Source organism: Puntigrus tetrazona, chromosome 24, assembly GCF_018831695.1.
Source record: "Puntigrus tetrazona isolate hp1 chromosome 24, ASM1883169v1, whole genome shotgun sequence".
In the NCBI taxonomy this organism is placed as follows: domain Eukaryota; kingdom Metazoa; phylum Chordata; class Actinopteri; order Cypriniformes; family Cyprinidae; genus Puntigrus; species Puntigrus tetrazona.
In genome coordinates, this window is record NC_056722.1 from 429898 (window position 1) to 454812 (window position 24915).

General features: G+C 38.1%; 3 protein-coding genes and 1 pseudogene across 3 annotated transcripts in view; 1 reads left to right on the plus strand and 3 right to left on the minus strand.

Annotated features, from left to right (window-relative positions):
• Positions 1-1133: 1133 nt before the first annotated feature.
• LOC122330170 (ubiquitin-conjugating enzyme E2 variant 2-like) lies at positions 1134-5349 on the minus strand (the record flags this gene model as incomplete). Its single annotated transcript, XM_043227031.1, has 3 exons — positions 1134-1815; positions 3388-3531; positions 5254-5349. Coding segments are annotated over 3 exons (387 nt in total), but the record flags the coding sequence as incomplete, so codon positions are not given.
• Positions 5350-7956: 2607 nt separating this feature from the next.
• Positions 7957-17824, minus strand: LOC122329389 (annotated as a pseudogene).
• A 974-nt stretch (positions 17825-18798) lies between these two features.
• On the plus strand, positions 18799-20137 carry LOC122329390 (CCAAT/enhancer-binding protein delta-like). Its single transcript, XM_043225580.1, has one exon. The coding sequence runs from the start codon at positions 18985-18987 to the stop codon at positions 19816-19818; it is 834 nt and encodes a 277-aa protein (XP_043081515.1). The 5' UTR covers positions 18799-18984; the 3' UTR covers positions 19819-20137.
• Positions 19983-24915, minus strand: part of LOC122330171 (DNA repair-scaffolding protein-like) — a 40400-nt gene continuing 35467 nt past the window's right edge. The window contains 4 exon segments of the mRNA XM_043227032.1: positions 19983-21101; positions 21188-21238; positions 23026-23140; positions 24363-24453. Coding sequence (XP_043082967.1) covers positions 20985-21101; positions 21188-21238; positions 23026-23140; positions 24363-24453 — 374 coding nt within the window. The 3' untranslated portion in view covers positions 19983-20984.

Consider the following 24915-nt stretch of genomic DNA (forward strand, 5'->3'; position numbering starts at 1 on the left):
GTTCCACAATGTTTGTTTTATTATTCTGAACATAGCCCCGGTGTCACAAATTCAACTTAACTTGATTATATGTCTTTAAAAAAAAAAAAAAAAAAAAAAAAAAACTGAACAGGGAGGAGTAAAAAAAAAAAAAAAAAAAAAAAAAGTTTCTTAGATGCATTACAGGGTGATTCATCTGTGGCTCTGAAAATGTCGAGACCGTAAGAAAACTGCCACTACATATTAATTTGCACAATAACTGCCTATTAGTTTCCTCTAATGAATACTTCAATAAAAAGGTCATAGCCAACCGAAGCGTAAATGAAAACAGCACAACAAACCCCCACCATTCACTGGAATTACAATTTAATTCAATGATTAACTTCGTTAGAGTACCTAAGGATTATAACAGTGCTTCTAATGTTATAATTACTGAAGTACTAGTCGGTGGTGTAATGAAAGCTACATAACAGCATGCCGTCGCAGTTACAGGTGGAGTCATAAAGCACTGTGGTTAAGCAAGGGCAAGTGTACAGCAAATCCTTACCATTGACACAATCGGTGATTCCTACTGAAAACACCCTACCTCAAACTCACATCCCAGCCATTTTCACAGTACGACAGTGTGGGAAATCTTATGCAACGAGCGATTTAAATGGTACTGATCACAACACACACACACACACTTATGTTCAGTTACACCGCGGTGATATGAGATCGATGTGAGCGTTAACCGGTAGGATCGATGTAGAAAATAAATCTATCACTGTAAAAATAAGGCTGTGTCATTTAAGCGAGTCGGACGCTCTCTGGATCCGGTCCCTGAATGGCAAGGGTTTGCTGTTTTATTCGTACAGTAACATCTCAGCGTATTTCTGCGGCGTGTGATGGACTCGTATACAAACTGAGTCTGACAGCAGGTTGGAGAGGCGTATTTTAATGCACCCGACAGGTCCTCGCGCACGGGTTTTGATTTCAGAACAGAACAGAGCATCCGCTACAACGCGCTGAAACACACTGCGATCGTGTCAAACACAGACATTAAAAATAAAAACGAAACAAGAGAAAGTTCAGAACCGCTCCCATCCCTTTCGCGATATTACTAGTAGACTACAGGCACGCTTTTTAGGACCCTTAACGTTATTGTCAGTGAGGGGTTCAGATACACACACAAAAAAAAGTTCAGTTAACTTACAATTTACTCAGCTGCTTTTTACTTTTTTTTTTCTCTTTTTTTCTGTTTTATAAGCATGCCGTTGTATATGCATCCTAATTTTTTTTTTGTGTTTTTTTTTTTTTTTTGATGTTTTGGTGTCCTGTTATTTTAACTTAAAATGAAGAGATCTGCATAAACCTCACCTAGCATGCCTTCTTTCTGTGTCTATGCTGACTGGATTCAGCTCATCGTCATAAAGCTCGTGGTCGATGTAAATGTTACTGGAAGAGAGAGATTTGTGCACTCGTAACTTTAAAACAGAATTGAACATAGTGCCACACAATATAGGCGTTGCCTTTCTTTGTTTCTCAAGCTAAACTATTAGAAATGTCCAATCGTGCTCCCGCAGAGGAGGCTGTTTGAGCGTGGAGTGAGCGATATTGGTTTTGTTTTTTTTTTCTTTTTCTGATGATTTACAAGACATTTCTAAGAGAGTAAGGTTTAAGACAGAGGGTCATAACAATCATTTACAATTAATTGCTGTATGTCTGTCCTTCCGGTGGTTGAGGAAGCTTCATATTCTCTTTGGACATCATAAGACGCCTTAGCTCTTGAAGAACGACTTTAATGCTATATGAGTTTTGCCATTTTGCTAGAATTGGTATGCTACGTGCATCCACCTGAAACAAAAGAAGAGACAGAGAGACAGGGAGGGGGGGGGACATGCTGAAATGAGTTACATGATTTCAGTAACAGCCTCACATGTCTTTAAACACCGCAAGAGTCCTCCAGAACTGAGCTATATTAAATCAAGAATGTGCACGATTTATTAAACTAATATTTTGGATAAATTCGTAATACAATTTCAAGTCATTCCTTAAAATCAAAGGGAAGAAATTGCGGGTGTAGTTACATACAGATTGTAATATTTTAACCCACATGATGTATTTAAAAAAAAAAATTGATTTGTTGTTCCTGATCAAAAACGGTTAGCCTTTTGAAAATAAACTGCATTATACTAATCACCAAACCTATTATTAATTTTTTTTGTTAAGCCGAGGTACGTGCATTCAGTTATTCCCTGTGCAAAGCCACTCAATTTTAGTCCAAGGGAATAACATTATCTAGCATTTTAGGGAAGAAAAATCCATCACACCACGAGGGTTAAAAGTACAGTCAGAAGACTTAAACATTGTACTTGTTGGTTGGAAACTCATTATTATATTGGTAACACATAATCAAAATCTCATTTGGCTAAAAACAAAAAACTGCCACCCCAGCTGAAAAGCACCAGTTTTACAGTTCTGTTTTCAAACTAGCTTGATTCACTCACAAAAGTGGTGTTTTACTCCAAGCGTGATCTCTGCATAAAAACTGAGGGATGAGTCAAAACCACTTTCTATGCTAATCAAATTATGCCGGCGAAACGGCTAAACTCGAACCTGGAACTCGCCGATGTGATTTTCTCGTTGACGCGTGCCAACTAGCTAAACGGCACAAAAACGCTTAACAGCCTAAACTACAAAAGTCAATTAAAGTCATCATCATAAAAGCATCCTGTGATATCAACTAGACCTCAAATTTCCAGACGATGGGGCTTTATAATCGTTACTGCAGAGTTTAGGGTAAGAGGTGTCATTTATCTAGTGACAAAAAACAAGAAACCGAATCTTTATTTGCGCACGGCGTGACAGTTCTCCGTCTGAACTTGGGGTAAGATGTCACTGCACCATGTTTTTGAGAAGTCAAATTACAAAAGCTTCCTTCTCGTTTTAGTCGAAGGCAGAGATTCTTATGCACAATTAGCTGTATTACACCTTAACTTGACTAAAAGAGGCACAGCTTACCGCATTTCCCGCTGTTTGCTTTCTCCAATTAGCTTAAAAAAAAGTCTAGGATTTAGTTAATCTTAAGCAAACAGCAAAAAAAATTCTAAATCCGACTATTTCAACCAACCATTAAGAAAACAGACACAAGTGAGGATTTAACGATATAACAACCCTCTGTAAAGTAATAAAGCGTTTAATTTACTACGGCCCCTTTTGTATTTTGCATCCAGCTGAATCTCGTTAGATGCGTTTGACATTCGTTATCGTTTCTGCTTAGGCAGAGAGAAAAGCGTCCCTCCTCTGCGGTACGGATGTGACTCGAGCGCCTCTGTTCTGCATCGCTATGAAAAACTGCAACGTCACACATTTCTAACAGTTCGCAGCTAAATCATCTCACACACAAAAAAAGATGATTCAACTTACCATCCCATTGGAATTGTTTATTCCATTCATGCTAATTTTTGTTACAAATCTAACAGTCGGTGGTACTTCGGGATATTTAGGTCCGCACTCCACTTTCAGGCTGTATATCCTGTTTTCGTAATTAGTCTGAGAAATGAGAAAAAAAAGTCAAAGATTAAAGCCGAAATGACAAGTGGAACATGAAAGTGAGAGGATAATGAACATCAATTCATCAAAGAGAACAGACCTACGCATCTAAAAAAAAAAAAAACTAAAAAAATCCCAAAAACATAGTATTCTTTATGCTAACAAAGAAAAATAATAGACTACAGATGGAAACACACTTAACTCAAAAGTAACTCATCTTTACAGAATAAAATGTACAGGAACAGACTTCGCCAATTTATTCCAAAAGTCTAAGAAGCACAAAATGAGAAAGTATAAAACTACAACTTCCAACGGATCGATTGCTTTTTAATCCAATTTAGAAACGAGTCGCTTAAGGCTTGAACATACCGCCGCAACTAAAATATGGAAATAACTATAACTTCTACTGCACCTGCAAAAATGCGTAACTCGTCCTCAGTAGCTCTCAGTATGTTGATTTCGAATACAAATATAAAATCGAAAAACTTTCTCAAGAAGCAAGATGATTTAAGTCGTCGTAGTCGTCTCAGAAACAGATCAAAATCAAAGTGAGTTTGAACGAAGCAAAGTGAAAACAAGTATCTGTTCATGTTTTATGCATGAACTTAATCTTGTTTAATTTCTCAGAAAACAAGACTTTTTTTTCAAATTTTATTTTTAGATATCATTTTGCATCTCAAGCAAATGGCAGAGAATTTAGGATATTTAGATATTTCTATTATATTTGCATTTCTGCAGTGAATGCAAGATTAAACGGTAGAAGTTTATGAATGTACTTTTTTGGAAGGGCAAACTAAAACGCATGACCTGCAGAAAACCTGTCATTTTTTTCATTAAAATGATGTGTAAAAGAGAAAGGATTTTACCGATATTATCTATACACAATTTTTTTGGCTAGCTGAATGTTTTGAATGCTCAAGAAAACCGAACCACTTCTGTTTAGCAAACAACTAGGTTAAAAGCTCTCTGAAAAACAAACCAACTAAAAGGTAGAATTATCTTGGCCTGTAGATCAGCACTATTATTACGGACAGCCTAACGAAGAAAAAATGTGAAGGTAATTTTTCACCCCCTTAATTCAAACTAAGAAAGCTGATTAATTACATTAAAGAGTCAACTTTAGCACTGTTCATATCATTTGCATATTCGCACGATTTCAAGCGCCTTTGCTCCCAAAATTTACTCCAAAAAAATCCCATCCTGCCTGGAAACAATGAATTCAGCTTTATTGCAAACAGTAGGGCTTATCTGAATTCATTGCAAACATAAAATAGTCATAGTCTTTATGCAAATAATAATTTGAATAATTTGGGGGCTGAAATATGACCTAGGTTTCATGGAAGGTTTCAATTTACCCATTAAGCAAATAAAACAAATCCTAATATATGCTAAAGACCTTTGGGTGATTCTTATTTCCAGACCAATAAAGAATCAGTTGCCAAATATATATATATATATATAATAAATCACTGAAGGAAGTTTGTGCCGCATTACTGCTTTAATAGCATGTATCTTTATCTTTGGTCTACATCACCAGCAGTGTGTCACGCTGAATGACATGACAAGGCTTCCAGCCGTGCTATCAAAACAGCCCGAACGCCACAAAGCATTTCTTAACACATCACGTGAAGGATGTGTCACCGTCTTCTCATGAGTCATCAGTTCTGTCACTTAACTGCTACATTAAACTTTTAAACAGCAGACGATTTCGCGCAGGTCCGATGATCATGCCCGGCCCACCGTGAGAGTCATATCCTCGTCATCCTCCAGACCCCAGCTCACTGTCCCATCACCGACACCCTTCTGTCCTTCCTCCAGCTCTTCCAACAAACGAAATTACGAGGACTTTAACTCCTGCAAGAATACAAAAAAAAAACGATCCATTTCTGTAAAGAGCCGGTCAGTTTGACATGTCGGAATTAAACTAGATGAAGAAGCGTAATAATTTTTGCTTCGATATTACGCGTGCAGTTTTTATTAAGCTTTACTTCATGGAATATTTACGATCTTAAATTAATTTGTCCCACCGCAAGACTATGTAAGCGAAAAGCAAAAGGACCAAAAGTTGATTCAAAATGATTGGGACACCATAAAAAAATACACTTTTCCCTCTCCTTATACATTTATGATTTAAATTGCCACACCATTTGATCAATGAATTCACATTATTAAATATTTAACATCAAAACAGAACTAGAAAAATATACTTTATATAGTTATTTATTTATTTTCACGACCCTTCCCTGGAAATGCGAATGATCAAAACTCAATTTAATTTTCCAGTTTTACAATAACAGAGCAAATAAGCAGATTTAAACTGAAATACAGGAACTCTTAATTCTTATCAGTATCACCTAATTTCATAACGACCACAAGCATTTAATTTAACGTGAACGCAACATCTGTTTAAATCTTTTCCCTATTATTTGAGGTGGTTTAAATGCTTCGTTTAAACGTTACTTCACATGAAACCAACACAAGTTACTCTATTGTAATTGCGAAGGGAAAAAAAAGTAAGGTACAACTTCACAAGTAATTTAATAAAACCTAGCCAAGAGAATAAATTATAAAATGTAGGAATCCGTAATATTTAAGCGCACGCAATCTGTACAACTTTAAACATGAAACGTTGGTAATCTGTGCATTTCAACACCGAGTATCACTAAGTGTTTTCACAGATACTCCAGGGTTGAGAAAGTTGAAGGACAAGATTCGCAAGTTCAGGTGAGCGTCTAAAAGAAGGACTGAATAATTTAGGAAATGACACCCGTGTTGCTCTATCAGGGTTTCTGGCTTCCTCAAAATCTCAAGCCTGAACAACTCAACATATTTCTGATCAAAGATTGGCCTTTGATTGCATTATGTAAACATTTCATAACAAAACGCAAACACACGCACTCCTAACAATTCGTATATCCGATCATAGATAAGCAAATGTCCAAATGTAATAATCTGTAGACCGTTTCGCACATATAGCCTATAAACTCTTATTTGATCTGAACATGGGTTGCGCGGTCTAGCGCCGTGCTGTAATTCGCATTAAACATTCACAATGAATTTCTTAAAATGGTTTAATCTTTATCGGGTTTGAAAGTCTCCACGAGTTCACATGTATGAATCAAATCCTCACGAACTCTAAACGTCATGCATTTCTGTTATGAAATAGCGTTGCACTAAAACGAGTGTTGTTATGCAGCTATGTATCCGTATTGCACGACCTCAACGCACTTCTCCAAAGACTATTATCTTTCAATAGTTTAAATGATATTATGAGGAAGTAACAACCTCATCGGGTGCTATTAAGACAGACAAACAGCAGTTAAAGGCCCGTTTGTCATGACACTGAACGGAGCCAGCAGCAGCACGCGTCAATGCTCCGCCTCGCCTCATATTTGCACCGAAACACCCGCCCAACTGCAATACAGCATTTAATCCATGCCTCACTGCTATATAAGTGCACAATTACATCTGAAGCGTCTCTATAATATCGATTAGCCGTTAACAAAAAAATAAACGCGATGCTATTTTTAAACTAAAGATCTATCCGAGGGCCGTTAGCTCCATGCTAACACACACACACACAGTTCAAACTGCACACAGATCTGTTAGGCGAAGCAAATTAAGGGGTTTGATAACGGTAAACCTCTGGGATAGTCTCTATCGGGTCGCGAGGCACTGACTCGGCGCTTCTGCTGTTAAATTACGGGCGCGGAGGACCGCGAGGATTGAGGAGATTGTGAGACAAACCTGAGGAGGCCGCCATCTTCTTCTGCCCGAATCCAAAAGCGTACGAAAGCGTGACGTCGACGCGTCATGTGACTAATGACGCACAGCGCTGGAGGAAGCGAAGGAGGGGCGTGGCTCCACTGCAAAATTATTAATGTATTTTTTTATGTATGTATTTTTTTACTCTTGAGCTTGACGATAATTTCTTCTTTAGAAGATGCAATTCAAGGACGACGTAAATACGTTTTAGGCGATGCAGTTAAAACATTGGCAATTTTTTTTACTTTGTTCTCAATTTCACTTTTTAGCCCCAATGTAGTACACTTAATAAAAACACATCATATAAGACATTATCCTTTAATAAACAACTTTTTAGTGAGAAATCACCACATCAGAGAGCTTTAGCAAATATTGACGTTTCTCAGTCTACTTTAATAAAATTACCCGTTATATAAAAATGGTTTCCTCTACTGTTCTGTATTTTTTTTGTTCTATTGCGCAAGTATTCACTTAATACATCAGAAGCTCTAGTTCCTGTGAGACCATACATTTCAGCAAATGTTTTTATATACACATTTGTCCACTAATTTGTTTGTTCTTGCACCTTGTTTAAATCATCCTCTGAAGTTTTAACCAGCACCTTGTGATTGATTCAGATCAGCAAATAGATGCTTTTCATGTTTATGTAAATGTCAGCTATACACGGTCAAAGCCTTCTTCTTGAACAACAAAATATTTATTGCAACCAGAAATTGTCCATACATATCACTATTAACAATACGGCTCTGCAGAAACAGAACAGGATAAAGCAAGTAAGGAAAGAGGAAGCGGCGGCGAGGCGTGGAGAGCGTTCACAGAAGCCGAACGGTCTTTCCTGTGACGGTCAGATAATCTTCATCGGCGAGTGCTCTGAGGGCCTCATCAAACATGTCCTTTGTGATGGCCTGAAAACAGCAAGAGAACGTTTGAGTTAAGATTGGGCTTCAGGCTTGTAGTTCACATAAATTCAAAACATGCATGTAGTTTATGCATTATTAAAGTGCTTGAGGAAAACGCGCACCGCTTCTGACTGGCCACGGAGATCATCAAACAGCTGCTGGTACTTCATGGCTGGCGTTTTTCCTTTGATTGGATGAGTTTCTTCAGAGCCTGGGCCACTTCTCTTTACGCTATGAGCTGTAGCACTCATCCCTGTCCAGAAACAACCAAAACCCTCAGATCTCTCTTCACTCTCTTCACACAAACAACATCCACAGGTACTAGTTAAGGTTAAAGAGATAAGTTTGTAAAAGTCGAAATAAAAAAACTAACAATAAATAAAAGTACTGAATATACTTTAAATTACAATCGATTACTACGCTCATTTAAGATACGTTTTTTTGAGAGGTCTGTGCAACCATTCATATTTTCATAACCATCTGCATACGCCATTGGTACTAGTTAAAAATCATTTGTGTATTTTATATAAGAATAACATTACAACTTAGTTTTTTTTCATTTAAAAATATAACAATTTTAAATATTTGAGAAATTTATGATTATGAAAAAGTCAAACTGAATACTGTAGCTTTAATATATATATATATATATATATATATATATATATATATATATTTTTTTTTTTTTTTTTTTTTTTTTTTTATATATATATATTTTTTTTAATTGCATTTTATTAAAAATACAATTCATATTTAAGAAACAACCTCAATTACTAATAAATGCAATTTGAAATTATGTAACATTTTACAAAATCTTTCCTCCATCATTGTTGTTTTAATACTTTTCTTTTTTGATATATATCTATATCTATACATCTATCTATCTATATCTATATATATATATCTATATATCTATATATCTATATATATATATATATATATATATATATATATATATATATATATATATATATATATATATATATATATATGTGTGTGTGTGTTGTATGTACTATATAATGTATATGTACGTATCTATACAAAGTTTCAGTATATATTTTAAAAATATTTACACACAAAAACTTGTACTCTGGATGCGATTAACTGCTTGGTAGCACTACTCTAAAGCCTACCTGTGGTGAGGATGGATATATCCACGAATCCTGTTCTGGGATCAGTAGCAGACTGTTTCAGGCTTCTCTGTGCAGTCTCTGGCCTCCTCCACGCCGATGGACTCCACCTTGTTTGAGAAACGACTTTAGCGTGAGCTTCCAGCCAGTCTGATGAGAGACTCCAGCTGACGGGGCACGCAGACACCATCCCTCTGCCGCTGCCGATCTTACGCATGTCTACATAGGCCTGCAAGGGACAAAATTACAATTCATTTCATATTGTAAACGCGTTATAAATCATACTACAGGAACACTGATATATACTGCTTATATACCTCAATAAGGGCCTGACTAGCTTCCTCGCTGAGTCTGGGATGCACAGACGTCCGAGCGAAAGCAATGTAGTCCTTCAACACGGCCATGTCCAGATACTCCTCTTCAATCTGCTCCTCACTCTGATAATACAGAGACACGAGGTGATGAGCTAGACGCCTGTCATACGCCTCATCCTGAGGGTCCAGCATCAGGAAGATCAAATCAAACCTAAGAACAAAATAAAAAAATAACAGAAATGTTCAACTAAAAATCAAAAAGTATTTTAACATTTGGATGTTAACACTTTTAAACCAAACTGACATCATTAAAGTCAAAATTGACCCCATTTACTGTCTGCAATAAGCCTCTCTAGGTTTAGTGTACACCTCATCAATTTTATTATTTTAATATAAATTTCTCCTGTTCTGAGAGGACTTATTGCTAACACTACAAAAAAAAAAAAAGGATTAAAAGGATTAAATGACAGTATCAAAAGTGACAGTAAAGAATAAAATGCTGTTGGTATATTTTTATTTGAATGTGAGAGAGAGAGTTCAGAGAGAAAGAATCCTAAAATACAAAGAGAGAGCAGCAGACAGAGAGAGAGAATGGAGAGGAGAGAGAGAGAGAGAGAGAGAGACAGAGAGAGAGATAGAGAGAGAGACAGAGAGAGAGAGAGAGGAGGAGAGAGTATCAAGAGAGACAGAGAGATAGATAGATAGATAGATAGATAGAGAGAGAGAAAGAGAGAAAAAAAAAACCTGACTGATATTATGATATAGTGCTAATTTAGAGATTGAGACAGACGTTATCAAAAGACAAAAATAATATTAAATAAATATTAATAACGATTGACAGCACTCACTTGTGTATAAGCATGTTTCTCTTAAATATATACACAAATATATACACATGCATATCTATTTTTTAATTTTACATTTTAATTTTTAAGTTTCAGTAATTTTGTGGAGTGTTTGTGATTTGTATTCTTGTTTTCATGTCTTATTTATTCATCCTGTATCAGGTTTAGTCATTTAAATGAGAAGTTTTGTGTCTGCAATTAGCTTGGCAAGCGTTTAATATTTAAGCAGCGAATGTAACATTTTGCTGCTGCCACACAGATCTAATGCAAAATAAATTGTGCTAGTTTAACATCCTTTCCCACTTTTCCGTGAGAAACCCATCACATCATGGATGTTGGGCGGTAAATCTCATACCTGGACAGAAGTGTGTGAGGCAGCTGGATGTTTTCTATGGTGGTCTTCTTGGGGTTCCACTGGGACTCCACCGGATTGGCTGCGGCGAGGATGGACGTCCGAGCATTAAGCTGGCAGATGATTCCAGCCTACGACACGCAAACAACCTGCATTAATCACCAGTCCCTCCGACCAATCGCTCATCACAGTGACCGCCCTCACCTTAGCAATAGACAGCGTTTGCTGCTCCATGACCTCGTGCAGCACGGAGCGCGTGCTGTCGCTCATCTTATCGAACTCGTCGATGCAGCAGATGCCGTTGTCGCTCAGCACGAGCGCTCCCGTCTGCAGAACCAGCTGTCGGGTTTCCGGGTCCTTCATCACGTATGCTGTGAGACCCACAGCGCTGGATCCTTTCCCAGACGTGTACTGGCCGCGAGGAACCAGGTTAAACACGTACTGAAGCAGCTGGGATTTACTGGTACCGGATCGCCGCAAAGCAGGATGTTGACCTCGGCTCTGAAGTTTCCTCGGCCCGTCTGAGTGAAGTCCTTGCGGGTCCCGCCAAATAACTGCAACAGGATGCCCTGAAAGGGAAGAGAAAAAAAAAGCATTCTGTTAACCAGCGATGGGGTTATTTTAAATCAAACAAATTACTTGTTAATGTTACAGACAATAAACTGTAGCGTTGCTATAATTTATTAAAGGCCGTGTAATGCACCTGTATTTAACGTACCATAAGCTTGTGTGAAGGTGTTATATGTAATATATCGCTGACATGACCTCAATATTTTTGGTGACGCAATATATTTGCCCATTATATTTCTATATAAACTTTCTATAAAGACTTTGTCTTTTGCAGCTTCTCGTACATAATGTGTCATGGCGCTAGTTAAAATGGTTTAAAAGCATACAAAATATGATATGGCCTTGTTTAGGATCTGTGCATTTGTGAATACAATATTGTGTTTTTCAGCAAAAGTGTGCAAAAAAAAAAAAAAAAAAAAATTGCATTTGTCTTTTTCTACTTCTAAGAAAAAGTGTATCTACAATTTATCCAAGTTTTTTTTAGGGTATCTAATATTTTGATAGCTTCCATGATATGGAAATACCTAAATATTTTTAAGAATTAAATGTTTGTTGTCAAAATGTTGAAAGTGTGTGGATCTTTTTGCAAATATTATGCAGTTATATTACAATTATATATTCAGTGGCATAAAATGGTCTTAAAACGACCATAATATTGCTAAATGCTGTAAAATAAATAAAATACTACTTTGATTCTATTCCCAAGGTGTTAGTAAAACGTTTATATTTACAATATCACATTGAATTAGGTGTCTCTGACACTGTCCCACAGACACATGAAAATAGTGTAGATGTGTATAATGTTTTGTAATAAATGTATTCTATTTAGTGTTATTTGACCTAAATAGTTACTGCCTGTAATTAGTTACTTTTATAATGATGCAGGTCAGTTACTAACTCAGTTACTTGTGGGAAGTATATGGTATACTATAACTATATACTATAACTACTTGTTTTTTTAATCATCATGCCCAACGCTGCTAAAACTCACATTCTGTGAATTGCATTTGCTCCAAGAAAAACACGACTTAAAAGTTCAACCAAAAATTAAAAGCGATGCCGTTTACTCACCTTTGAAGCACGTGTGACTTTCTTCTTTCAGACAAATCTAATTGGAGTTAAACAACGTCCTGGCACTTCTAAGCTCTATGATCGCGTGCGGCGGGTGTTTCCCTTTAACGGTCCAAAACACGTTAAAAATAAAGTGCGAACAAACATAATAAAACAGGCCTGACAGAGCTCCAGGGAGGAATAAAAGGAGTCCTGTAGCGCTTTATAAGATGAAGAAAAGATAAATATCTGTATTTCAAATGTAATTTTTGACTTTAACGTCTTCAGAAGAGTAAACGACAAACAACTGTTCGGTCTGGACAGTTTCTAATATAACTCGTCTGAAAGAAGAAAGCCACACAGGATGCTTTGAAGGAGAGCAAAACACAGCTTCATTTTTCAAGCAGAAAGAAAGCGCAAGCCATTTAAAACTCACCTTCTTGATGTCCTCGTGTTCGTAGATGCTACAGGCGCCAGCGCGGAGGACAAGCGCTAAATGAAGGCGTCTGGTTTAGCCGCTAGTTCTTTGAGCACCGCCACCCGTTCTTTGGTGAAGAGTTTCTGCTCGCCGTCCTCATCCAGTCCGTGAAGACGCTTCTCATCCGTCTTCCTGAAGTGGATGGCGTCGATGTGGGTCTTGTACACAGACTTCACCTGGCTCTGTCGTGGGTTCAGACGCATGGGGGCGGCTCTGTAAATGCCTGATGAGAATAACAGACATGCTGGTCAGAATTTCACAATACCAGTTATACTATAATACATTTAAAAAAACAGTTTGAACAATATCAAAGCTTTGATTATAGTATATATAGCATAACAAAATTACAATAACAAATACTAGAATATTACTAACATTATGTATTATTATTACTTATGATATAAGTATTTTTTAACTAAGGTAAAATATATTAAATGACACTACAATAATGGCCAAAAGTAAAAATAAGATATACAATATATATTATATATTTAATGCATATTAATAATAATTTATAACCTACAAAAATACAATATTTAAAATATATACAATAATTAACATTAAATACAATTGCACAACACAATATTCTACAATTTATAATAGAAAACCAATGAATTTTGACCAATTTTTTTAATGTAATCTTAGTTTGAAGTTTCTATAGAAAAGTACTCTTTATTAAAAATTCAAGTACAAAAAAGACTCCAATATTTCATGTTTCTGCTATTATGTATGCTATGTATCCACTATTCCATAACTTTGAGGAAGCTACAACACAGGCATTGTTCGGAAAATAAAGAAAGGAAGGACCAAAACAGGATTGGCTATTATATAAAGCCACATAAAGTCTCAATGACAACAGATCGCATTACCAGTGATGTTTACTCTGTCTCCAGGTTGCACTTTGTCAACCAAGTCATTGTGTGCATAGATGACTGTGGTGTGTGGCGTCTGACCCGCCGGCATATCCTCTGGAGACTCCTGCAGTTTTATCTGTCAGGACAAAAGACAGACACAAAAAAAAAAAAAAAAAAAAAAAAAAAAAGATTGTAAAATAAATACATTCAATAAAAAAAAAAAGAAAATATTAAAAAAAGAAATAAATTAAAAGAGAATGCAAAAAAAAATAAATAAAAATAAATAAAACAACAATAATAATAAAGAAATGTTAAAAAGAAAAATAAGAATAATACTTTAAAATATAAACAAATTTAAATAACCCACCATCTGTTTGTCAGAGAACACCGAGCGGTTATGCACCAGCGCCATGCTGTGGGTGGTGTTGCAGTTGCGGCAGACGGCAGGTTCAGCGATGCGTCCGCGGTCCACCTCCACACGCGTGTTAAACGCACACACCTGACAGCGGAAGAACGCCTCCTGCATCTCGGGGATCAGCTGAGACGTGCGGATCACCATCCCACTGATAGTGATGAGCTGGTCGATGTCTGAAAGAGACGAGTCGATGTGACGGCTGCAGACACGTATCGGTGAGCAGCGCGCGGTCCTGATGCTCACCTTCAGGGTTGAGCGCACGCATGTTTCTGGTTTTCAGGGCGCTGTAGGGGCGCACTTGAATCTGGTGCTCCAACACGGAGTCTGGGAAACGATCGAAGAAGAGCTCGTTGTGGCCATATCGTAAAGTGGGGATGACTTCCTGCGAGGAGAAAAGCGAGACTTTCAATAACGCTTTAAAGTGAAAACCATTCATTTGATTAAAAAAAAAACTAAAATTGGGAAATATCAATTTTTTTCAGTCACATGATCCTTCAGAAATCACTCCTATATAGTGATTTTTTAGATCCAACAGAATTTCTCTCTTTACGCTTTCACATCTTTTTAACAAAATAGTGAAAAGTAATTATTTAAAAACTATGGGTAGGAAGGAGAAGTTGTTTATTATTGCTAGGCTCATCGCTCTCACCTGAGGATAACAGATCAGCTGACGGTAGAGATCAGCATCAAACGTCTGAACATGACTGCAGTTCACATTCAGCACCGGCTCTCCAACAACACTGATCTGAAACACACACACACACACACACACACAAAGCAGCGACGTTATTAAACAAGAACTGGATATTAAGGCTTCTGCATGGCTAAACATGCGCTCATGCCTTTCTAGTCAGCGCTGCACTTCTCACCTCGTCCAGTTTCTGCATATAAAGCGGCTCATTCAGGTCCAGACCAGCGTTCTCCTCCTCCCTGGAGTTGGGGTCTGTGAACTGCTGGAGGAAGCGCTGCAAAAAGAACACCGTGGATTTTTAATTAATGATCATTTTGTCACGGAAGACCGGCTTTGTGTGTAGAGACCGCAATCACACCTGAAACTTCTCCTTGCAGGTTCCCACGTTGACATCCGTCCCCCAGATCACCAGTCTCTGTCCTGCACCCTGCTGCTCGCTGCCGGCCACCGCGTCTCCAGACGGCTGAAAGGCGAAAGATTGGAAACATTTTATTATTAATAAATTCGGTCAATGTACTATTAATTAATCCACCATATATACACACACACATATATATATATATATATATATATATATATATATATATATATATATATATATATATATATATATATATATATATATATATATGTGTGTATATATATATATATATATATATATGTGTGTATATATATATATATATATATATATATATATATATATATATATATATATATATATATATATATATATATATACATATATATATATATATATATATATATATATATATATATATATATATATATGTGTGTGTGTGTATATATATACATATTTATAATGTATATATCAGTACTGAGGTGCATATACTTATATATATATATACTTGAAATAAGTAAATATAGCAGAAAAATGCACTTAAATAATGCTGCTATTTTCAATTAGTGTACATAGAATCCCTTGCTATATGCACTTAGTCTAAATAGCACCTATGCTAAAAAAAAAAAAAATAATCTATTTTCACTTAGTGTAAATAGCAGATCACCAAAAAATTGCCACTTCCAAAACAAATAGTCGTAAAAATATACATTGAAATATTTTCACAGTACATACATACTGTATACATAAAGAGTCAAACGCAAAGATTAAATTTTTTCAAAACGGAAACTTTGGCTCACCGGTTCCGAGTGCATGTCGACCTGCGGAGCTTTCGGACCGATCCCAGGTCGGCCCGCTGGCGCGCGGGTCCCAGCAGTATGCCGCTGCGGGGCGTCCCTTCCACCCTGGAGCTGGGGGTGCCGTACATCAGAGGGGAGCTCGCGTCGATCTCGCTCTGCAGGACTGGAGGAAACACACATCTCGATGTTCAAAGCAGCTGCATAAACGATACGATACGATACGATTCGATTCAGTGCGAGTAAGATGCACGGGCCGCACCAGAGCGCGGGGCCACAGGGCTGGAGAACAGAGAGGTGTCGTGAGCGGCCGGGTCCATGGCCGGAGACGTGGGCATGGGCTGAAGCTCTGTGGAAGTGTCGTGGGCCCTCGACCGCTGGGACGGGGGGGAGAGAGGGTCCTCGCTCGCGGCTGCGGACACACACAGAAACCCTTCGCATGTCAAAAAACATGGATGGATTAGAAAAAGAAAAAAGAAATACGTGCAACTCACGCGTTGGGGGTCTCTCTTACGGCTTGATGGTGAAGACATCTCGACTCAAAACTGAAAGGTTGAGTCTTAAAATGAGTGAACTGGAAGCAAAATTAAATTTCATATTACAAAACAATAAATATTATTCACTACATTAACAGGTTACATTTATATTAGGCTTGAAATTGTGTATTACTAACAACATTACAAAAATAATTAGTGCACTAATACAAGATTTCATACACAAACTATTTCAACATATATCAAACTTCATTCCTCATTTATCACATATTAATAACTCACGACTTAAGTTGTTATAACGTCTCATAATAATGTTATATTATAAAAGTTACTATTATATTATGACATCAGGACTATTTTTTCCAGAAAGAAAGAAATTAGAAATTACGGCAATGCATCACTAAACACTCATTAGTAAACATATCTAGCTAAAAGCAACCGGAAGAATAATGTTTAGTTTGGCAAAATGAGGTGAATGCTTGTATGAAGAGGCCCAGAGAATACAATAACTGTCTGTCCAGATAACAACATTTCTTAACAAACTCTAATTAGTTTATCTAATTTGAAAACATTTGAAAATAATAAATTGAGTTTTATTATGAAGTTAGCATGGACGTGCAGTAGCTTTGAGTTTGGTATCGGGAATGAGGATGGACGCATGCTGCATCAGTCACAACAATGAAAAACATAACCTTTTAACTAGAATACAGAACAACTAATATTTTCAACTACAACGCACTACGTAAAGGTCCGACTGACCACGATCAGTTTTTTAGGCTACCGTGACTGCGTTTCCTTTCAAATACAATTAGTTTATAAAAAAATACAACACTCACCGTGCGCACTGCTTCCCTGCCGAAGTGAACGGTGGCGCGAAACTGCCCGTGACGTAAATTTCGCGGGGAAATTTTGACCAACCAACAACAAGCTCCTCGCCATCAGTCGAGAGGGGGAGACGTGAGACGCGTATGTGCTTAAATCATATAAAACTCGCCATTTCTCAGATCAAGCCATTAAATTGCAATTAATTATACTTAAAATTACAATAAACCCTTCTCCAAACGCTCTTAATGGAAGCCTGACGATTTTACGACGGGTGACAAAAACGAATCCCATCAGCTGTTTGGTATCGCCCGAAGTTTTCGCGGGAAAGCACACCAGCGCGGAATAAACAGAGGCGATCCCCCTGACATCCACTAGATGTCCGTGTGGACAAAATGAAGAGCCATAAAACAACCGAGCCATCATCAGAAAACTCTGAATGACATTTTGGCCCCATTAATGAGCATTATTTACCGACGCAATCATAAGACGGGGAAATAAAACACATTTTAGTTTGCATTGCTTATATGTAACATTAACAACAAATGGCTTTCGTGCTTTAATTTGACTCTCGTTTCAATTTATACCCTGTATTGAATTTGTACGTTCAGTGTGCTTCTCAAACACACGGATGTAAATAGATAGTGGATAATAAATATAGTAATGTAGGCTATATATCCGACTTCACAATAAACAGTCAGTTACTACTAATAATACAAAATAATAACGGTAATGAAAAGAATTATAGTAATAATAATAATAATGAATCGATATATTTGTTTTAGTATATTAATGAGCTCTTTTTCTACTCATATATAGCCTATGCATCTAAATATGCCTTCAAATCCGACAAAATAATAATAATAAAAAACTTCAACAACGTTAAATACGAACGAAATAAACTTACTTCTAATGTGTTTATTCAAATTTATTTATTCAAATTTATTTGTTAATTTTCACTCACTCATCCTTCTTTCCGCACACCAAGCATTCAACTTGAGGTAATAATAACACTAAATAAATAACCAAAACTTGATTGTTGTTGTAGTTATTATTATTATTATTATTATTATTATTTATTATTAATGAGAAAATCCATAATGATTATATAATATATAACAATAAACGCGAACGAACCAGCCTTTCTTTCCCATTTAAATCAACCCTATTTTTTATGATTATTAATGCGTGTATAAATGGCGCATTAAATGAACTTTCTCTCGCTGCTGGGTTGTTTCACACATGCACACGCATTCAAACGCGTCCTCGCGTCCTACAGCGTGAAGTTCTGACAGGCTGTTCTTAAAAGTTGCTGGTAGGCGTTCATGCACACCCGAGTCTCCTCAAATAGGAGCACAGGCGGAACATGTGACCGACTCTGGACATTCACTGGCTTCTGGAAGGGGGCGGCGAAGCCGTGACGCAAGCCGAGAGCTCGTACTTAATGCACGAGGACGGCACAGCCTCGATAGACAAGCTACGAGGACTTTAACACCTGCCCGAGAGACAGCCAGGCTTTTGGAGATACGCGCTCGGTTGCGCGAGACAGTCTTGCGGTTGCGCGTGAAAAGTTGCGCTTTTTGAGGACCGCCGAAGGGATCCGCTAATTGAGATTGAGTTTGAGTTTCGCTGCGTCCATGTCTGACATATACAACCTGGACTCGCAGTGCGTAACGCCACCATGCAACATGAGCTGGGCCATGGAGCCCGCCAACTTCTATGACAATAAGGTCATGCCGGGTGTCAAATCCGGGGGAGAGCATGGCATGTCCGAGGACAACAACAACAATAACAGCAGCAGCAGCATGATGGAGCTCAGCAACGCGCCTGCCATCTACGACGATGAGAGCGCCATCGACTTCAGCGCCTACATCGAGTCCATGTCCACGGTCCCTCTGGAGATCTGCAACGACGAGCTCTTTGCAGACTTGTTCAACAACACCGTGAAGCAAGAAAAGCCAGACCTTTACCTGCCGAGCGCTTTTGCGCAGAAGAGCGCGGAGAGGCTGCAGCACCACAAGGGCGCGTTTTGCGCACCGATCAAGAAGGAGGCGGACTGGAGCGACAGCGAGATGTCCTCTTCCTTGCCATCTCAGATCGAGTGCGCGCAGACGGCGGTGAGCCTCATGCACACGGGCCAGCCGACACCCCCCACCACACCCGAGCCGGAGCCCGTCACCCACAGGCGGATGGGAAAGGAGAAGGGCAAGAAGTCGGTCGACAGGCACAGTCCGGAGTATCGGCAGCGGCGCGAGAGGAACAACATCGCCGTGCGTAAAAGCAGGGACAAGGCGAAGCAGCGCAACTTGGAGATGCAGCAGAAGATGATCGAGCTGAGCGCCGAGAACGAGCGCCTGCACAAAACCATCGATCAGCTGACTAGAGAACTCAGCAGCCTCAGAAACTTCTTCAAACACATGCCGGACGCTTCGTTTGGGACTGCGGCGCGCGCGGCTGTTGACAGCCGGTGACGCACGTCGGGGGAAAGAGCGAGCGCTCCCCAAAAACCTTGCCAAAAACATACCTCAGTGAACTTGAATGACTGTGTTCTTCTGTAGCAGACGTGCGTTAAGTTACACATCGGATGATGGACTTTGGCACCGCGCGGGTGTCGTCGTGATTATTTTTGTGAATGTTTTTGTATTCTAAATTATTACAGAAAAAACTTCATATATGTTTTTATGGTACCTGTTTTATAATTCCCAAAAACTTCGTATTAATGCCAGAGCATGTTTCAAATTGTACAGTGTGTACAAATGTATAATAAAACGACGTGATATTTTCAAAAAAGATCCATGTGAACTCGCATGTGTGCAGGGGAGGGGGGCGTGGTCAGAGGGGGCGTGGTCTGCAGAAAGGTGTAGCTGTCAATCAGCTCGACTGGATCGCGACTACGGAGATTTTTTTTTTACTTAAAAGTCAGGCGGGTTGCAAGAAACAGCAGTTTCAGTTTTAAAAGTTAACCAGAGCGAGTTTTAGGTAAATTCAGAAGATGCTGGTTTCGCTTTTAAATAAGGGCTACGTGTATTTCAAAACAAAGCTTAAAAGTTTAAGACAAATTCGTGCAGCTTTTAAGAAAGAAAAACAATGGTCTCCGCATGCGACTACAAAAGGAGAAGCACTTGATCCTAGTTTACAGGCGTTGCAGATTCATTTCAGTGGCTTAAATGAATAATAATAATGAATTCATAGGACATATTAGTTTTTATTGCTGTTGTTAATGCATTGAAAATTATAAATAAAGTCAATAGTTTGAACACTAGCTATTAGAGACTAATACTGATTCATCATGAAAACAACTTGATCAGTTATTTGGTGGCATAAATCTTTTATTTATAGCGAACGCATGCGCTCAGCGGTCATAGAGAGCAACAACGTACAAATAATTGAACTTAAACAGCACCGTAATGCAGACACTATCATTTGATTGACATCACAAAGATCAGCTGATGCTGGGCATCCCATGAGCATCTTTCATGCTAATATCATTAGTTCTGGTTTTCTTAACAGTCGCACTCCAGTTATTCCAGAACTATACACTTTTTTGGTTCAATTCACATACGTCTGCAACCAAGGCAAGACTAGCGTTGACTAATTGTTGTTATTAAACCACGACACGAACAGATAAGCGCGCTAGTCAGCGCAGGTCACACTCCTCCAAACCCATCCAGGCGCTGGGACCTCCGTCGACCACGTGGACCAAGACGCAGAGAGGACCGATCTCCGACCCAAGCACATTTTCCACACCGTAACCCTGTCAGAAAACAACAAGCAGACACTTAGCTGTGCGTTAAAAACAGAAATGGCCGACGCTTTCACACGGATAGGAGAAAAACTTACCTCAGCGCAGCTTGATGAGTTTAAAAGAGATCGAATGGTCTTTTGCTGCAACTGGAACACATGAACGCATCAGTACCGTCGTCCGATTCATACGATGTGGCGGGGTTATGAAAAAAAACTGTATGAAACATTAACATAACTCACAGACAACCCTGGAAATCATTTTAGACTCTGAAGGCCTTAGGAAATCAACCCTGTCTGACCTCGTCTAATCAAGCATCTTGAGACATTTTCGCTTGACAGCATTAGGCAAAATAATGTTACAGGCTTCTTTTGCAGTTAAAACTTAAAGCGTTATGAAAATGGCTTAGTATTAAGTACATTTTTATTAATGTACACTTAATACCGAGAGATTTTGCGCTTAAGAAACAAGTCAAAATAACAATAAAAGACCAAAATAGCACAAAAACTAAGACTAAGACTAGCGTTGATTATTTTTTTTGATAAACATTACATTGAGTTTATTTAAGATCAGAACATATAAACTTTCCATTTCATGCCTCATCGTTTTACTCAGTGGTCACAAACTTTTTTTCTGGTTCTCTTGGTGAAGCTCTTTTCTGATAACGTATCGGAGATATCTTGTTAAATCTGTTCCATAATATGTGACCCTCCACTTTCGCTGACATTTCCAGGAAATCGAACAGAAAAAGAAGATAAACGCTAGATGAAAAACATGCCTTTCTGCACGAGTGATAAAATCATGCTATAGCTTCACTTTCTTGAGTGTTTATGATCGTCATTTTAATGTCATGTGAGATGCAGATACCGATGTCTTGGGGTTTGTTTTCAAGAAAGAAAAATTAAAAGAAAAGAAACACAAAACCTGAAGGTCTATGTCGTGCTCTAGGTCCTATATATCAGCCCGAAATATATATTTTCTTTTAATAGGATTTTATGATGATAAATATGACATGATAATGTGAAAAACAAAAAATCATAATATCATCATGTGCAAAATAAGTACTAAAAATGTGTAGTGGTGCCAAACTAGACTAATTCTCATTACTAACTAGTTGCTTATTAGTACTTAAAAAGCACATATCTGCATGACCATATCCTACATAAGTAATCCTATCTGATACCTAAACTTAACAACTACATTACTGATTATTAATAAGTAGCAAATTGAGTAATAGTCGTAGTTAATAGTCTGGATTTCAAAATAACATTTAAATGAATGCAAATTACGTAAACTGTAAATGTTTTTTATATCATAAAAACGCTGTACTTTGCCTTATTTCTTATAGTAGGTGTGCTGTAATTTGTTATTTTTTTACAAAATAGACTATTTTAACAGCAGTCAAAAGCTAATGTCATAAATTAAGGCTAATTACTGTATAAATTATGTATATATTATACTATTTGCTTTATGCTTTTTCTGTAAACCTGGACCTGATTTTTCTGTAACGGTAATGAAAACCTGATATGATTCAAATCAAATGTTAATTATTTAAACCGTAAAGTATTCACATAGCACAAAAAACGCCTGCTGTACTGAGTTTAACTTAAAATCAGGATCTGATGACAAAAATGGCCTAATAATGCCATTCAAAAAAGCCTGCTGTGCCGCATTTATTTTATTAAAAATCAACCGATTGGTCTATAACAGCTTAATTAAAAAAAAAAAAAAAAAAAATCAGGTTGGAGGTTATTTAAGCTGTGCCACATTTAAATCATTCTATTTAAAAAAAAAAAAGTTTATGCATATTTTTTGATCTGCTTTATAATAAGAATAGTCAAATATCGAACAGCAGGCAATTATTTTTACATATATATGACTGCAACGTGTTTTTGCTGACAGTGGGAATATCGAACAGCAGCTAAAAGCGTCTCACCTTGATTTTGACGGTGCAGCGGCTCAGTGAAGAGCAGCTCAGAAACACCTCCAGCTGCATCTTCGTGGTGGGTTCATCCATCACCGCTCCACACGCTAAGCAGACGAATCCTCTCCTAGAAACCAGCACACAGACACACACGCGACTTTTCTAGCTGTTTGTCAAGTGTTTGTTGTGTCTTTTTCGGTTTGAGGGCTCAAAGGCACCGTGATTCATCACTTCAGCTTTATTCTTACACAAGAACGTGAAAACAGTTTAGCCATGTGGTGGGTTGTGATTAAACACAACGAAATGGAACACATACGGGTCAACAATTTTGTTGACATTTTGTTTCATGCGTTCTTGTGGCCAGCATCATATTCTACCGTTTTAATTATAGGAACGTCTGTTTTTGAAGGTGACGGGCAACAGCGTTTCACTTCAACAATCGGACACATTTCTAGATCCTCTGCGGTGAATGGGTGCCGTCAGAACGAGAGCCCATGCGGCTGATAAAAGCATAAAAGTAATCCACACCACTCCCGAGACATCAATTAGCATCTTGTGAAGCGAAAAGCTGCAAAAATGCATCACTTAAACAGTCGTCTTCAGCTTAAGCGGGCCATAATTCATAAAAGCGCTTTCCCCAGTGTTGTCCTCGCACGTTAAAACATAACATATTTGTTCAGAACTGTTTTGGACGGTTTCTGCTTGCATGCGGTGCTTGGTCTCTGCCTGTTTCTATCCCGACTCGACTTTTTCCAACAAAAGCAGCTATATTACAGACAGATGGCTCATTTAAGCTGGAAGCAAGGGTTTGAAGTTAAAACGTCAGATTGATTGATTTGTTTGTTTTAAACATGCAGCTTTTCACCTCATAAAATGTTAGCTGATGTACCGGAGCGGTATGGATTACTGTGATGTTTTTATCGGCTGTTTGCGGCACCCGTTCACTGCAGAGCATCCATCGGTGAGTGACGTAACGCTGAATTTCTCCAAATCTGTTCCCTTAATGAAAAACCCTTCTAGACGGCCCAAGGGCGAGGAAATCTTCAGTGTGTGAACACTTCCTCCGAGTCTGTTTTTGTGGCCTCGAGAAGAAAATAAAATGCCACAAACACGTCCCCTATAAAGCACTCAATTTTCCGACTTGCCTCTTAATAAAGAAAGCATTCGGGGCTCAATAAACACTTCATTTTACAAGATGAATGCGCAGCTGTGATGCTTCTTTAATAAGGTCTGTAGGCATTAGTTCTCTAGAACCGACGTTAATCTGTCAGACCTTCCTTAACACAGATGCTGTAGGGTTTCTGGTCTGGTTGGGACTTAGAACCGGTCCGGGTGAACTCTGGACTTACTGTTGTTCTCGAGTCTCTAAGCGGCAGCTCTCACACCGGCTACAGGTGGGCCAGGAGAAGGCTGTGCTTTCATCCACTGCTACAACCACCCCTGCACATGAACATAAGAATCAAAATCATTTCATTCACACGCTTTACTCCAATCCCTTAAACCTAGTAACCATCCCACGCACACTCTTAAAAGATTCAAAAACGGGTTTGTTGCAGTGACGTCGTAGAAGAGAATCCATTTCAGTTCACTTTCTCAGTAAATAAAAACTATTTTTTTGATGTTGAAGGTTCTTTATGGAACCACAGATTTATTTTTCAGAATGTAGTGTTTGGTGATTAGTTTCATGACTGTTATTTGTGTAGGTGAGCTCATCGCTGCTATTTATACCCTTCTGAACTGACCTACTACTGAGAAACGAATTATGAAATATTATACAAATAAATTATCGACACATAATCTATGACTTTGTTTGCTCAGACATCTGCCGAGAGCTTTAAATTTAGGCTCTGCACGGACATTTAGTAACAGCGTAAAAGCAGCAAAACGCAGCGAACAAACACA